The 14,781-nt window shown below is 38.5% G+C and overlaps 1 protein-coding gene across 1 annotated transcript in view; it reads left to right on the forward strand.

The window, feature by feature from the left end:
- Positions 1-14,781, forward strand: part of sema4ba (sema domain, immunoglobulin domain (Ig), transmembrane domain (TM) and short cytoplasmic domain, (semaphorin) 4Ba) — a 61,863-nt gene that overhangs the window by 17,498 nt on the left and 29,584 nt on the right. The window contains exon 2 of the mRNA XM_041796158.1: positions 11,425-11,786. Coding sequence (XP_041652092.1) covers positions 11,669-11,786 — 118 coding nt within the window. The 5' untranslated portion in view covers positions 11,425-11,668. The remainder of the gene's footprint in view (positions 1-11,424; positions 11,787-14,781) is intronic.

A 14,781-nucleotide genomic window follows, 5' to 3' on the forward strand; every position in this document is an offset into this window, starting at 1 on the left:
TTAACATAAAACTCTCCTTACAAAATGTTACCTTAAATTGGGCTGTCAGAATTAATACATGAATAACATTTAGTTTAAAAATCAGTATATTCATTTTTTTAGTCATGCTTGATCATATGATTGATCGTCCTTTTTATGCACACTTTAGTTAAGCCTCTACAAAGTCTTCCTGCAGCCACAGTGATGAAAAATAAGCACACCGCTGCTCCTGAGAACCTTGAGCACCTTGTGTCATCAAACATTTACCTTTTTACTTTTTCCTGATTTCCTTTTCAGTCCATAACAAGTTCCTTTTCCATTATATTCAAAGCTTAATCTTTGATACACCTAAAGTTCAATTTTTAAAATTACCACCTAGTGCTCAAGACAAATCAGAAATTCAGAATGAAAGAAAAACTGTTTAAAATGCCAATATTGTTATTTTAAGATGCAACATAAAGGGCAAATTAAACGCTAACTTATGGTTGTATGATGATGTGTTCAAGTTGGCTAGGAAATTTTAGTGCTTAAAGAATGAGTATACATATGTCAATATATCAATTTAAAAAACCTAGTTATTCAAAAATATATTTGTTTATTATTATTTTTAATAATTCAAGAACTTTTGGAAGGAGGTTGCAGCATTATTAATAATTTAAATGTAATTTATTAAACCTATTTATTTTAATACAATTTAATTTTATATATATTTGTTTTTTGTTTTTTTTTTCGCTTCAAGTACTGTACCGAAAAAGTACCAAACCATGGCTTCAAGCCCAAGGTACTTACCGAACCGAAATTTTTTTGTACCATTACACCCCTATTAACTACAGAAATTCTGAGATTAATTGCAATTAAACTTATTTAATCCTATCATAGCCCTAATTATTTTTTTCCTTCTGAGGCCGGTGGTTGTTTGCAGTCCATTTTGAAAGCATTAATAATTATACTATAATTATAATGATAAAGTTTTACATGGATATATTATAACTGTCTGTAGCACATGTAAATCTTTTTAAACAACGTATAAGATTAGCAGCAAAAAGCAATGCACATTTATGTGCATCAGTCAACAATGTTATGCAAGTGTTGGAGTCAACAGGGAGAGTAGAAGTCGATGTTCTTCATGAAAAAAGAATCAAAATGCAAAGGGTTCATTATGGCCCAAGACTATTTCCAGGAAGCTAGTGAATTGATAAGAAAACTGAGGATTTATCTTTTATCAAGGATTTTACTCTCTTTAAGCCCTATGTGCTTTCTTAAGGGTGTTCATCAAGAGGCGTCATCGATTATTCCCTACAGCAAAAAGCTGCACTTTCCTTTTGTCAGTGCACCAACTTTCCACCTCCTCCGGGGAAAAAAACTATGCAATATTTTGAGGGTTTTTGGATTTGCAGCCCTTCAACTCATGTATTTTATACACAAATTAAAAATGTGTATAAAATCTGTTGAATGGAAACTCCACTTTTGGTACAGAAAAGTCCTGAGGTAGCACTAGTGTGGATGCTGAATCATTAATGTGAGAAATTTAATTTCCATATTTGAGTTAAACCTTCTTTCTTTTAAATGTCCACAGATGGAGATTAGCAGAATAAATACATTTGAAATGCAAACATGGTGCTTTTAAGCAAATCTTTGAGGAATAGCTTCAGATAAAAGATGAAGCCAGACAGGTGGAAAATTGTTTTCCTCTTTAAAGAGCAGTGTTGAAATATGACAGTGAAAAAGAAGCTTAAAAATCTTACAAAAATGTGTTGAATGCACTTGAGATATGAAGAATTCCAGACAGTTGTTAAGAATTCCAGTGATTTATTGAAAAATGTGAAGCCAATAGAGCATCAAAGTATTTAAAATGATCTCACTGTGGACTCTTAAAAATATGATGGTGCTTCTGACCTGACCAAGAAATGTAACTTCAGTAAAACTGCTGTAACTAATAAAAAAGCCTTTAGTGGAAGATCAGAGGTTTCTAAAAGTGGTCCAGCTAATACTGAATCATTGAAAAGAGCTCAGAGAAGGAGAATACACCATTACTGCCTCATCCTTCAGTATTTACTGTGTTTGAGGGTTTTGTAAGAAAATGCATGAATAGATTTAAACCAGAGGAATAGCCCTGATTTGAGTGCTGGAAAAAGATGACAAAATCATTTGTATGATAATATTGGTATGGTATTATAAAGTATTACTGTTGGGTTATGTCCATCTTATTAAGAGGGTTTGATCAGATGACCAGAAATGCTTTTTACACCTGCAGAAGGAAAAACGGTCTTTTACCTCAGCTCCTTCCCTCTGATTTTTAATGCACTTTTCTGTCAAGAGACCTTTCTGCTCTTCTTTCACCCACTTTGGCCTTGATAGTTAAAGCAGGCCCAGCTTCAGACTGTGCTCTGCTACTTAACATTTCATCAGCAAGCTGCTTCTGCTGGCTTCACATCTGCTATGGAAATTTGCACAGAGGGGAAATGGAATGAAATGGAATATCATTTTCAAATATTTTCACTCCTGAAACGGGGTTGATTTAGACCCTTGTATGGCTTTCAAAGACAGAGATGATGAAATACGCTCATCCACTTTCACAGCCATATTGTACGGTTATCTATAAATACATTCTTAGCTTTAAATTTGCCATGTTGGAAGAAGTCATCGCTTGTGATAAAATTCTCAACCTCTGGCCACGTGTCACAAGCCCCAGAGGAGAAGCAGACTTGATGGATATAACTCCCTTGAACCTTAAGTTCAAAATGTCCCCTATCTCCATTCAATAGTTTAATAAGATTTTAATTAGCCAATTAAAAGTCTTTGGAACAGCATATGGTCATAATTACTGCTCTATGGTTCACTCAGGGAAAAATGAGCCATTAATAACTCTTAGCTGGGTCTGGGGATTGGGCTTAAAGTGGGTCGGGCAGGAAAGAGAGGGTATTTCTCCACAGACTTCAGTCATCTCATCAGAAATACAGAATTTCTATTAAATGGGTAACCTCATTGGGTTTCCCCAGCAATTCATAAGATTTAGCATGAAGACACTTGCATGTAGTTAGCAGCTACTTACTCTGTGTAATTTACCAATTTACACAATTTACAAGGAAGTCCATAATTTCATTGTGAGAAATATCCCAGCAATAAGGGCTTGGTAGGAGATGTTTTGAAATATTAGCTGTACACCTAATCCAAAGGACTAAATTATGGCTTTGAAAGAGTCCAAGTACAATGTAGCAACTTTCGGTTTATCAAGCAGTAAAATAAGCCTTGTGACTCAGTTACCAAATACATGATGGAAATACCAGTGCTTTATCATTTCCTGACTGATATGTAAATGAGAGGACAGTAGATAAGCAACTACAAGCAGGATGTTGTGTCATAGTTAAAGGGAAAACGACATTAATTTGAACCAACAAGCTGTCAAACCGCAGCTAATGTAAACATACTGCTATGATGCCAGTGCCATTCAGGTAGTAAGTGATCAAAATGCCAGTGTTGTCTTTTGATTTTGCACTAAGAGACAGGAAAGTTATTGATATTAAGCTAATACCAACAGAAGTTGCACAGGGATGTTTGAACTGTCTTCCTGCTTCCAGCAGAATCCATGACTTGCAGCTCTTTTAGTAGCCTGTGTTTTGGCTAGAGATGCATAGTTGTGTCGTTTTAACATCCATATCATCCAATATCTGTCTTTTTGTCAAACAGTCTGGGAGTAATGTTGGCGTGCACCTGTCAGTAGCTGATGTTTACATGTTGTCATTATTCTAGTATTTAGCACATCTAACTAATTCAGAGAAGAGGTTCTTCATTGGGTAGAAGATGTGACCTGCTGGATAAACTCTGAGCTGTTTTCATGGTCAAATATGAGTGAAATAATGGCACTATGGGAGTGTCATAGCAGAAGAAGTAATAAAAGAACCATCACTTCAGTGTTGGCCATCTGCCAAATTGTTATTTCAAATATGTTATTTGATCGACCCTGACTTTTTAAAATCATGGCATCTCTAGTTTTTGCCTTGTAGAGTTTGCAGTTTGGCTAGCAGTACCGTATCTGAGCTCTCTGCCTGCATGGCAGTGAAGTCCAGACTCAGGATATGAATCTTATAATCCACATCCTGGAAACATGTTGTCTTTAACTGATGAGTCTTTTCAATCAAACACCCTTCCATAAGGTTTATTTACTTAACAGTGTACCCCTTTTCAACAGAATGAGAATAATTACCTAATGAAGCAGAAAAGCTGTTGAAAAGTGTCACCACTAGCTTGGTCTGCAGTGCTCTGTATCCTAGCATGTTTTGAGCAGTGAAGGAACAGCTTGAAAACACAATAAATTCCCTGCCAGAACAACTAGCAAATCTTTCTAGAGTGGCATCGCTCACTGAAATCAGTGCCACTACTATTGCCAAGTACCTCATTCAACCCAACCTTAAAAATACAGAAATATCCATTTAATATGCCGTCTTGTTAGCATGAAAGTCAGTAACAAATAGGGCTGATTATGAAAACATATCCTATTATGGTTATTTTGACTTATATTACATATTTACTATGAATTGCTGTATCAAAGGTAATGACCATTTTTATGCACTTATTTTGATTAAGAAAAACTTGTGCCAATATGAGGGATTTTTTTTTTCAGGCTGGTCTAAAATAAAATGGACTCCCTTGGCGACAAAAGGGACGTAGAATGTTTGTTTTAAAAGGGGATTTAACGGCCAAAGGTTGAGAGTTGCGGTTATAGACTTTGGATTTTACTGGGGTCAATAAGCTCCATTCCTGTAATGGGGATGATGTGTGGATAAAGGTTTCCTTTGTTTGTATTTGTCACCAAGCCAATTTGAACAAAATCGCCTACTACTACAGCTTCCCTGATACTTAGTCATGACATAGACGTTTTATAATCTGGATGAGTGATTACAGATAAGCTGGGAAGGAAGCAGGAAGGGTGCAGAACTGTGTCAACACGACGCTCCCACACCATCACCCTCCTGGTGAACTGCCACTCTGACCATATGTGCGAGAGTGTACCTCCATTAAAGCCTCTCCTGACAGACGCCATCCTCCACTTCTCACATCTGCTTCTTTAACACATCTGAAAGCCCCTCAGCCGTGTGGAGGTGGGGAAGGAGGAGGGCTGGTCACAGGTTGAAGGCCACATCTGGGAGCATGTGACCTAGGTTGTCCAATGGTTGGAATGTAGGTGGCAAGCATGCTAGTGTATGTGTGTGCAGGTGGCCGCCTGAGATGACAGGCATGCCAAGAGGTCGTATTTATCTGTCAACACTTTTCCAGTCCACAAGTTGTGTGTGGAAATTCAGGAAGCCTTGATCCCTCCCGCTCTTCTCGGATGGCAGAGCTAATGTTAGTGCCACCTGTTACAGCATAATATGCACTGCTGCTATTTATATTCCTCATAGTCTAATAAGCAGTGCTGTCATTGGACAGTCCATTAAGTGGCATACAGTGAGAGTTTTATTGTGCTCCAGGAGCTTTATTACTGGAAATGACTGGTGTGAAGCAGAATGTCCTGTTTGGTTAAATATAAACCTTAGTTCCTCTTTTTGGCGGACAATGCTTACACTTTCTCCCCAGCATGTCCAATGCCTATAATAAGACAGCTTTATATAGGAAGTATCATTTTGACTTACAAGTTTATTATAATATTGAAGGAAATGTAGTTTTATTCTCCACACAAGCATTTATTTGAATACATTAATTGTTATAAAGTTCTTCCCCACTGCCAGGATTGTTATTTAATGCTCCTTTTCACACCTCAAGTTATTCTATGCATTTCAAGGGCTGTCGGTATTATTGCTCTTACTCATATGTATGGACATCAGTATCGTCAGCACAACAGTCAAAACTCAGTTTTTACTTATTTCTCACCCAGATTCACAATATATATTTCAGTTACCACTTCTGCTCCTCAAAATCCTGATTTGTCCTTCTTGCTGTCAGGATAAAATCTAAGTGAGGGAAGCTCAAGGTTGAAAATGTTAATTCACCCTCATGGATGTCCCTGAGTTGTAGTCTTCTGCTCGTACAGCTGCAAGGGGTTGAAAGAGGTAGGTGAATTTTTTTGCCTCTTGGGCCACTTGAAGGCTCCCCTAATCCTCTGACTGATGGAAGTTGATGTGGTTAGTCACAGACTCTCAGGGGTCTCATGGACATTAGTAAGGATTTCCCTTAAACTACATTATTTTTGGGGGAAAAATGGATCCAGGAGGGCTTTCTGCAGGAGCCAAACAGCTGAGTAGTTGCTAAATTACAGCCAGCAACTTTACTTGCTTTTGTTGACTTCAGAAATAGATTTAAAAAAAACAAGTTGTGACTTACTTTTCCTGTGCATTTTGGATTGGTTCTAATAAAATATCTTCCTAATAAAAACAGAAATCTATGAACTGCAGTGAAATCACTCGTAAATCTTGAGTTTGACTGTTGTGTAAGTTTGCCTTCATTTTGAGTGTTTGAAACAGTAAGCATATCTGCCTCATGAGATAGTCTTTTACATCAAATTAGGTTTGTCAGATGGTTTGATTTTTAAACCACAATTTATCTCAGAATTTCTATAGTTAATTGATCTCCCTTCTTATTAAGATATGACACTATATGCATCTATAACTGTTTTAGCTTCATTATGGATTTTTATACTGTCCTAAACTGATGGTAATTGACTTCTTGTTTGGATAAAGACATGCTGTTATTAACTTTAGGTATTTTTGAAGATCTTCAATGATCTCTGTGTATCTCTCTTAACTGACAATAATCTCCCCTTTTTCAGACAATTTGAAATTTCACCATTTAGCTCTTGACATGTTTTGTTGTTCCATTTTGTTCTCTTCACTGACTAAAACCCAGGTCTAACTGACTTCCTGCTTGGTTGTGTGCTTTTATTTTGAAAGACATTAGGAACTTTGGGCACATCGACTTTATGGCATGAACTTATCCACAGAAACAGGAGCTTGTTATAGATTGAAAGAAAATAAGGGAGGTGTAAAAAGCAAAATGTTTGATGGGACTCAAATTTCTCCACTGAGCTGTCTGAGAATTGTTCAAAATGAGAAAAGACATTAAGGAGACATTGGCCTGACTCCTGGGGCAACCAGGTGGGTTTGGTAGGGGGCGGTTGGGAGGATACCTGGAGAGGGGTGGCTTGGCCCTGGTGCAAGCCTGGAGGATGGCCATCAGGAGGCCAGAGCAGTACAGGACCAACATTGACATGGCAAAGTGCCAAACAGGCATATGCTCCCATACCTGACCTGACCGGACAGCTGTGCTGTTATTTTGTACAACACCCCGTCCTGGAGGGTGATACTACTTTTATATATATGTACCATCAGCAATATAGTCCCACAACTGGTAAACCCTGTGTTTTAATTCCCCATGTCCAATCAAATTGCCTATTGGGAGGCAGCCACAGTATAAATACATATAATCCAGAGCAATTTTTAGTATTTTACTAATGTTTGAAAATTAAGTTGTGCACTGTTAAAACAAGAAATTAGTGCATTTAAAAAAAATCCTATTAGTTTTGACTTATTCCTGTTAAAAATTAAAAACAAATCAATGCATTTTATTAGACCCACTGTGTTTTATGACTTGTGGGTAAAACCTGACATGTGCAATGATTGTGTCAAGCTGATATGTTGCTGGAGGGAGTGCACAGGGAAACTCCAGGAAGATTTAAGAGGAGATCACAGAAAGAGAAATGGGAGAGTATCATCCACAGCCAGAGCACACTGTCACGTCTGTGTTGGGAGTGAAAGGGATGATTCAGTTTATGCATCATGCAGGGAAGAGCAGTGAAGTGCAGGGTTGCATATAGATTTCTGTGCTGTCAGTGGAGTCCTTGTTCTCTCACTCACGCTGAGTCGAGCTCTCTCCACGTACCTCAGTCAGATTCAGCTTGATGCATGCGGGCCTCTTTTTCTGACTGTCACACAGACCCAGAAATTAATGTTAGCTTCACGGTTTCTCGGTCAAGTGGTGTTTCACTTTGAATCGTTCCACACAAAGGACACTAATGATGTCTATTTCATGTTACAATTCACTGGCATCAGGGAGGCTACTGGCAGGGTGCCATTGTCAAAAAATAGTGACCCAGCCTGCAGCTTTTTAAAGTTGAGGCTTCTGAAAATCCCAGCGGCCTTTGTCATGAAGTATTTTAATATCCAGAAATCCTTGATTTTGTTTCATTATGTTCCTTTTAACGATCAGGAAAAAAACACCAGTCGTGGATGTAAAGATTGAATTTGATATATGAGCTCTCCTGTTGAAATTATTCTACTTTTTAATTTTGATACATTTTATCAGAACCGGCTTATTTCAGATATCTTTTATCAGCTGGAAAATTCACTGTTCTTCTTTCGATTTATTTATTGTTATTCAGTTCTTATTGACTTAACTGATTATATACAGTTCAGTTTGTCCTTTCCTGCTGTAGAAATGTGTCTGTCTGTCTGTCTTCTTGTCTGGCCTTCATCATGGACTCCCTCTTGTCACCCTCCCAGCTCAAATCCAGAGATGTGTTTCCTGCAAATGTCAGACTGCTTATCACTTGAGACTTAGAAGCTTCTTAATAGAAAACAGGAAGAGTTTCTCTTGCTACACTTTGCTTCATTTTGCTATTGATTTTACTACCTTAGTTGAAACTGTATCCCCCATTGGGTGCTTTTAATGAGGAGGTCCCTCTAGTAGCTGTAACAGAGGATGTGCAGTTCTTACTGGGATGTCTGTATTAAATTTCCATTCATGTCTTACTGCATTCAGGTGACCAACACCCATGAATGGTTTGAATGAAGAAGTAATCCTAAATAGAACAAAAGGTACATTTTTAAAGTTAAATTTCAGTCATCTATTTAACCATATTAATAGTTAAATGTTTAAACAGCATTTCTCAACTCACAGTAATTAAACCAGGGTTCACCTAAGGAACCTGTGGGCCAGAAAGTCCTGTAATTCCAGTAATATGAGCAGTTAACTGGGTGTCACCCCTTCTCTTTGTCTTAAAGCTTTTACAGAGATTTTCAAGAAATCTTGTCCTTTTCTCTCTTTGCAGAGAACAATAGAGCAAGTACAAACCATTCAGATGAAGAGATAAAGGCTTTTGAACCCCAAGGTTGTCGGTAACTGATGCTATCAAATTAACCTGAACTGAGCAGTGTGCAAAGCTCATTCATGAAGCATTCTGTTAATAATCATTACACTTACAGTGCTTAACAAATTTATTAGACTACCTTAACTCTAACCAAAGTGAGCTTTATGCCACAGCTGCCCTAAATTAACAGCACTGGTAATGACCAAAATCATTTTTTATGTTTCTGCAATGGTTACTACACCAGTATGTAGAAGCTCTTTAACCCAAATTATATTTTTAATGCTAAAATATAATTATTATTGTTATCCGTGAGTTTTCAAATATACTGATTTACAAAAAAACCCTGAAAAATAGTAAAGCACATTATTATGTCTCGATTAATATCTCAAATTATAGTTATTTACTGGCATTCCTGCACATGAAAATGAGTTTTAGTGGTTGAATGTTATGCTTGATTAATTTCTGACTTCTTAGAGAAGTCCAGTGAGCCGGCTCAAATTTGGGTATAAAAAGGTGAATTCAGTTTGAAATTCCTCATTCCTGTTCAAAATGGTAAAAGGTGGAGAGCTCACTGAAAATGAAATAGTCCGCATTAAAGCACTTCATGATGCTGGATGGTCTCCGAGACAAATATGACAGGTGGTCTAATAAATTTGTTAAGCACTGTATATGGTTGCTAATACCAAAGCAATAGACTCCTACTGTATGACCTCAGCCCTGTAGAGTCCAGGGATTGGTCCGTTTTTTTAATAGAAGATGTAGACTTTGACTTCATGATAGGGGTCATTACCTTGAGTCTTGTAGCTGTTAAAGGTTATGCAGGTTATATAGTTTTTTATGCATGCATATTATTTAATAATGATTGCATTTTTTGTAAAGTCTATTCAGTGTATGTATTATAAAACTGGTTTATAGCATGCCCGTTTTACTGAAGAAAATTCCTAAAATGTTTTTTTAATGAAGTGTCAAAAACCCACATTCTTTTGTCCTTCAAAGAACAAGAAAATAAATGATTAGTGAAGCCTCTCCACAGTGTTACACACATGAAATTACACTCGGCTTTTACTTGGAGTTTGCAACAAACTCCCAAGCTTTTATGTGTTTTGCACTGTGGGAAGGCTTTCGTGGCCACTCTACCATGGGCCCAGATCAGTGGAGGGCTGCAGTGATGGTTGTCCTTCTGGAACATTGTCACATCTCCACACAGGATCCCTGGAGCTCAGTCAGAGTGACCATGGGGGTTTTGGTCACCTCTCCTACTGAGGCCCTTCTACCCCAGTTGCTAAATTTGGCGGGTGATCAGCTCTTGGAAGAGTCCTGGTTGTCCCAAACTTTTTCCATATGAGAAATATGGAAGTTAGTGTGCTCTTGGAAACCTTTCCAAGATCAGCGCCTCGCAACAATCCTGTTTCTGAGCTCTGCAGGCAGTTCCTTTCACCCTATTGCTTGGTTTTTGCTCTGATATGCTTTGTCAGCTGTAAAGCCTTCCATAGAGTTATCTATCTTTCCAAATCATGTCCAATCAATCTTATTACTACAGGTAGACTCCAATCAAGGTGTAGAAACATCTCGGCAAGATCAAGAGAAATAGAAAGCACCTTAGTGTGTTTGCAAAGGGTCGGTTACCTATGTAATTGTGATAATTTGTTTTTTTATTTTTCATAAATTTGAAAATAAATCCAAATTCAGTTTTCACTTTATGATACAATACTGAGTGTACGTTAATCAGAATAAAATGAATTTAAACTACTGTAGCATCAGGACCCTCACAAAATTGTAAAAGAAAAAAAAACTAGTTGCCAAATATTGTTTTAGAAGCAGATGCAGTCATAGCATATTTAAATGTTTTATCTTTATAAAATCATTTGAGATTGTTACAGTCAGTGCCAACTTTGTTAACAACTAGTGCGGAAGTTAAGTTCCTCGAGTGTCTGCTTGAGGCTGGCACCAAAAGCTAAGGAATTCCCATTGAGTTCCTTTTTACAATGCCCCTTTAACCGCAGATATAATCTTGTTTAAAGCCTGGAAGAAGAGAAAAATCACACAAAAAGCTTCTTTCTTTATTTGAGCATGCTGTTAGGGGAGATCTTTCCATAACTCATACATGTAATTTTGTTAAGTCTGAGAGTTATTCATAAATTTGTGTAATTAGGAGAACAAATAATGACTTGGTTCACTGACAGGCTGGTTCATTGAAGTTGTTTGCCAAGAGGCTTAAGGGCCTGCTTCAGTGCTACTTCTTCACCAGTTTCTAGATTGCTGGAAAGTTTAAAAAGTATTTTAATATTTGTATGTTCAGAATACAGTATAATCCTACAACCTTGCTATAAAGTGTTAATTTCATTATCAATCTCTCATCTTTGCAGATCCCAGCTAACTGGGCTAACTGGTCGATGCTTCCTGTCCTGTTCTGAAGGTTCTGGCCGTCATCTCAAACCAGCATCATCTTCCACAAGCCTGAAGGAGTGCAGAGGCTTGCAATTCAAGAAGTCCTAGACTTGCATGGAAAGAGGGAAAATAAACACGGCTTTTAAAAGACGCTCTACATGAATTCCCTTAAGACCTGAAAGGCAAACACTGCAAGTTGGCTGGCGGTCCTGAGGGGGAGGCATGTGGACAATGAGCATGGCTTGGCTCCATCTCCCGGCCTGCGTTGTCCTCCTTGTTGGTTGCCTTCATAGAGCCGCCACAGAAAACGATGTCACTCCACGCCTCTCCTTTCCCTTCAGTAAGTTTTATCAACTTTTTTTAATAACCCACAATGTTATATGTATTTTTTTTTTTTATCAGATAAGGTTCCATAGAGCTTCTGTTTCTTGGATCATGTTTACATCACCCGGTCTCTTAAGTGCAATGTCACAGACTCATTAGACTTTCCTTTGTTGGAAAAGAAAGGGTGGTGTGCACTCTGGGGCTCCCCTTTCAGACTTGGTGGGATCCTTTTGCATAAACAGCAACACTCAGCTGTATTGTTATCCGTCAGGACTGTGGTCACTAAACACACAAACAAATTTGTTGCTTGTAAAACACCTCATCAAGATTCAAGTTGATAAGTAGGCATTCATCACTGGTAGTAAGATGAATTTTGATGATAGTAAAGTCAGCATTTAGTTGATGCAGAATAAAGAATGTTGAATCAATTAAACATTCGATTTTGACTTTGGAAACCATGATTCAAGTCGTGTACAAAATAACATGACAAATACTCTGGGTTTTGCCCAAACCACTCTTCTCCTGACCTAACCAGGTTGCTTTGACGCCTAAATCTAACTGAACTGTGATTGGTCAAGGAGCCAATTTAGAAAAGCTCCTGTGGCATATTGACATTGTATAGGTCGGGGGACTTGAGGGGTCAAAAGCAGCTCAACCATTAAATCCTCCTGATGTTTAACAGAGCTGCAGCAAGCTAACATCTGGTGATTGTGCAACTGCACAGTCAAGGAACTTGTTTATTACAGAGCGTAAACATAAACAGGAACTGTTATTTGTTAGAGTACTTAAAAGTGCTTGAGTATAACAGGGTATACAGACATTTTTTTATCCATCCTGCCTAAGGGGCCAGTTTAGCAAATCCCAATAGTCTCCTTGCTCATTAACTCAGCACATTGAAAAGAATCAATACACTTCATATGTGTCTTTTGTAAGAGCTAAAAGGATTTAAATGGGTGAAATGGTGTTTGTCGACAGCATAATGATTTAAAATCCATGTAAATCCGTGCAGTGAATGGCAGCTCCATCAGGGTGGCTCTGTCGAGTATCTACAGGTCAGACATAATTACAAAACGAACAGGCCTATTGTGCTGCGATTTACACAGTCTCACAGCACTGACAGTTATTGCTGTTATATAATGTGTATTTTATTTTTGCAGGCACAATGTCATTTCATCAAGCCGTTTTAGAAACCAAACAAACGCACTTGTCATATTTCTCTCTTAAAATGTGTTTGGGATATTGGTGTTAACACACCTTATGCACTGGGTGTCTGTGCATCATGATGTAGTATGCTTCCCTTTGTATCTGTGCCATGGCCGCACTTGCTAAGATCAGACGTAAGTCTTTAAAGGATACATCAGTGCATTTCAGATGACAGGTTGGATTTTAACATGTATTGTACTTAACGGTAAATTAAACAAAATGATGGATTATTAGATCGATGCAGGCTTCTCATGATTAAACTGCGGGGACTCCTGTTTAGGTGTCATTAGTGTTTTAATGTCAGGAAAGATTGTGCTGACCGATCTCTGTTAGTAATACATTATAGACATGGGGACATCTTCCAGTTTGAGGGATAATTTTGAGCCAGGCGAGCTTTCAAGTAGGTCAGCCATCTTGCCTGTCTTGGCATGTATTTTCCCTCATATCGGACCAGTATCCAGCAAGTAATCTCTCTCACCTGTCAACATCAACAAAGCCCACAGCTCTGCCCTGATGGAGCGTTTCACAACAGCACACATCATCAATCACTCACTGAAAAGACGCTTCACGTTTAAACCTCTTCCAGTTTGGATGGAAAGATTTGCTTTCAGGGCGTGCTGCCAATGCTAAAAAGTGCCATAAAACATGCCAACATACATGTCTACTTACATGTCTAGAAGACCAAAATGTATGTGGATTCAGTCTAAAAGAGGCCAAGCAAAGAAGGTTGGCCATTTTTGTTGTTCTTATCAGAGGTTACTGCCCTTATAACCTGTTGTCTGTGCTTTATTTTAGCTGTCATTACAACTTTAACCGCATTGATAAGCTCTGAGTGTTCCAGTAATAGAGGACGTGTTGATCTTTAATGGTTACAATCAGCCATATAACTCCACAAGAAGCCATTTGACCTGTCTTGACACAGTTAAGGATCATCTTGACTTTGGTTTGCTGGCTTGCTTCAGTATTAGGTCAGGATACACTCCCTGACACACATAGCACTCTTCTTTTTGTTTCACTTTGTGATATAAGACCAAAACAAGCTTCATCCTGCTGATGGGGGTTAGCAGGGCCTGTTGACAGAGTTTGCCTCGCCGTGGTGTTGTCAGTTCTGCTACACTGACATTTCCCAGCCTCCTGCAGAAGGGCTTTGTCACATTGTGTTTACAGTATCAAAGCAGAAGGCAGAGCTGGGGACCCCAGGGACCTGAACTTTATATAGCAGACTCTGCCTGGCCTGGTCATAGTTTCTGGTCCTCTCTGTCCTAACTGGATGCCGATTAGCTTGACAGTTGACATGCCTCAGCTCTAGTAGTGAAAGCCAGAGCTATATATACGTAGACTGACTACCCCTCCTCTTCTCTCATGCCCTCTCTGTCCCCTGGTCCCCGCCCCTGCCTTAATGAAGAGGCTAATCTGCCATGAATAATGAATGGGGATTTGTATGTGTTATGGTGTGAACACTCTTCTGGTTCTCATTATGCGCCTATCAGGACGGATCTTGGGTTTAGGGAGTGGATCCTGCATCTGCTTTTCTCTGTGCTTTTGTTCCCGTCTTTAACACAGACCATGCTGAATGGCTTAGCATGCTGGAACACTTACTTAAAGGCACACCTATAAGCTGTTTATGTCGTCTGAGCTGCTCAGCCCTCTGTTAGAAATCACAAGCAGAGGAAAGTCATGCTTTAATTTTTATTTAGGGCTCATGCCACACTGGAAGCAAAGCTTTTTTAATTATTTATAAGCCGTCATGTCTGAACAGTCAAATCAACCACTCTAAAGTAATTCAAAATGACAGCATTGTCAAGTGA

This window comes from Cheilinus undulatus, linkage group 9 (genome assembly GCF_018320785.1).
Source record: "Cheilinus undulatus linkage group 9, ASM1832078v1, whole genome shotgun sequence".
Classification (NCBI taxonomy): domain Eukaryota; kingdom Metazoa; phylum Chordata; class Actinopteri; order Labriformes; family Labridae; genus Cheilinus; species Cheilinus undulatus.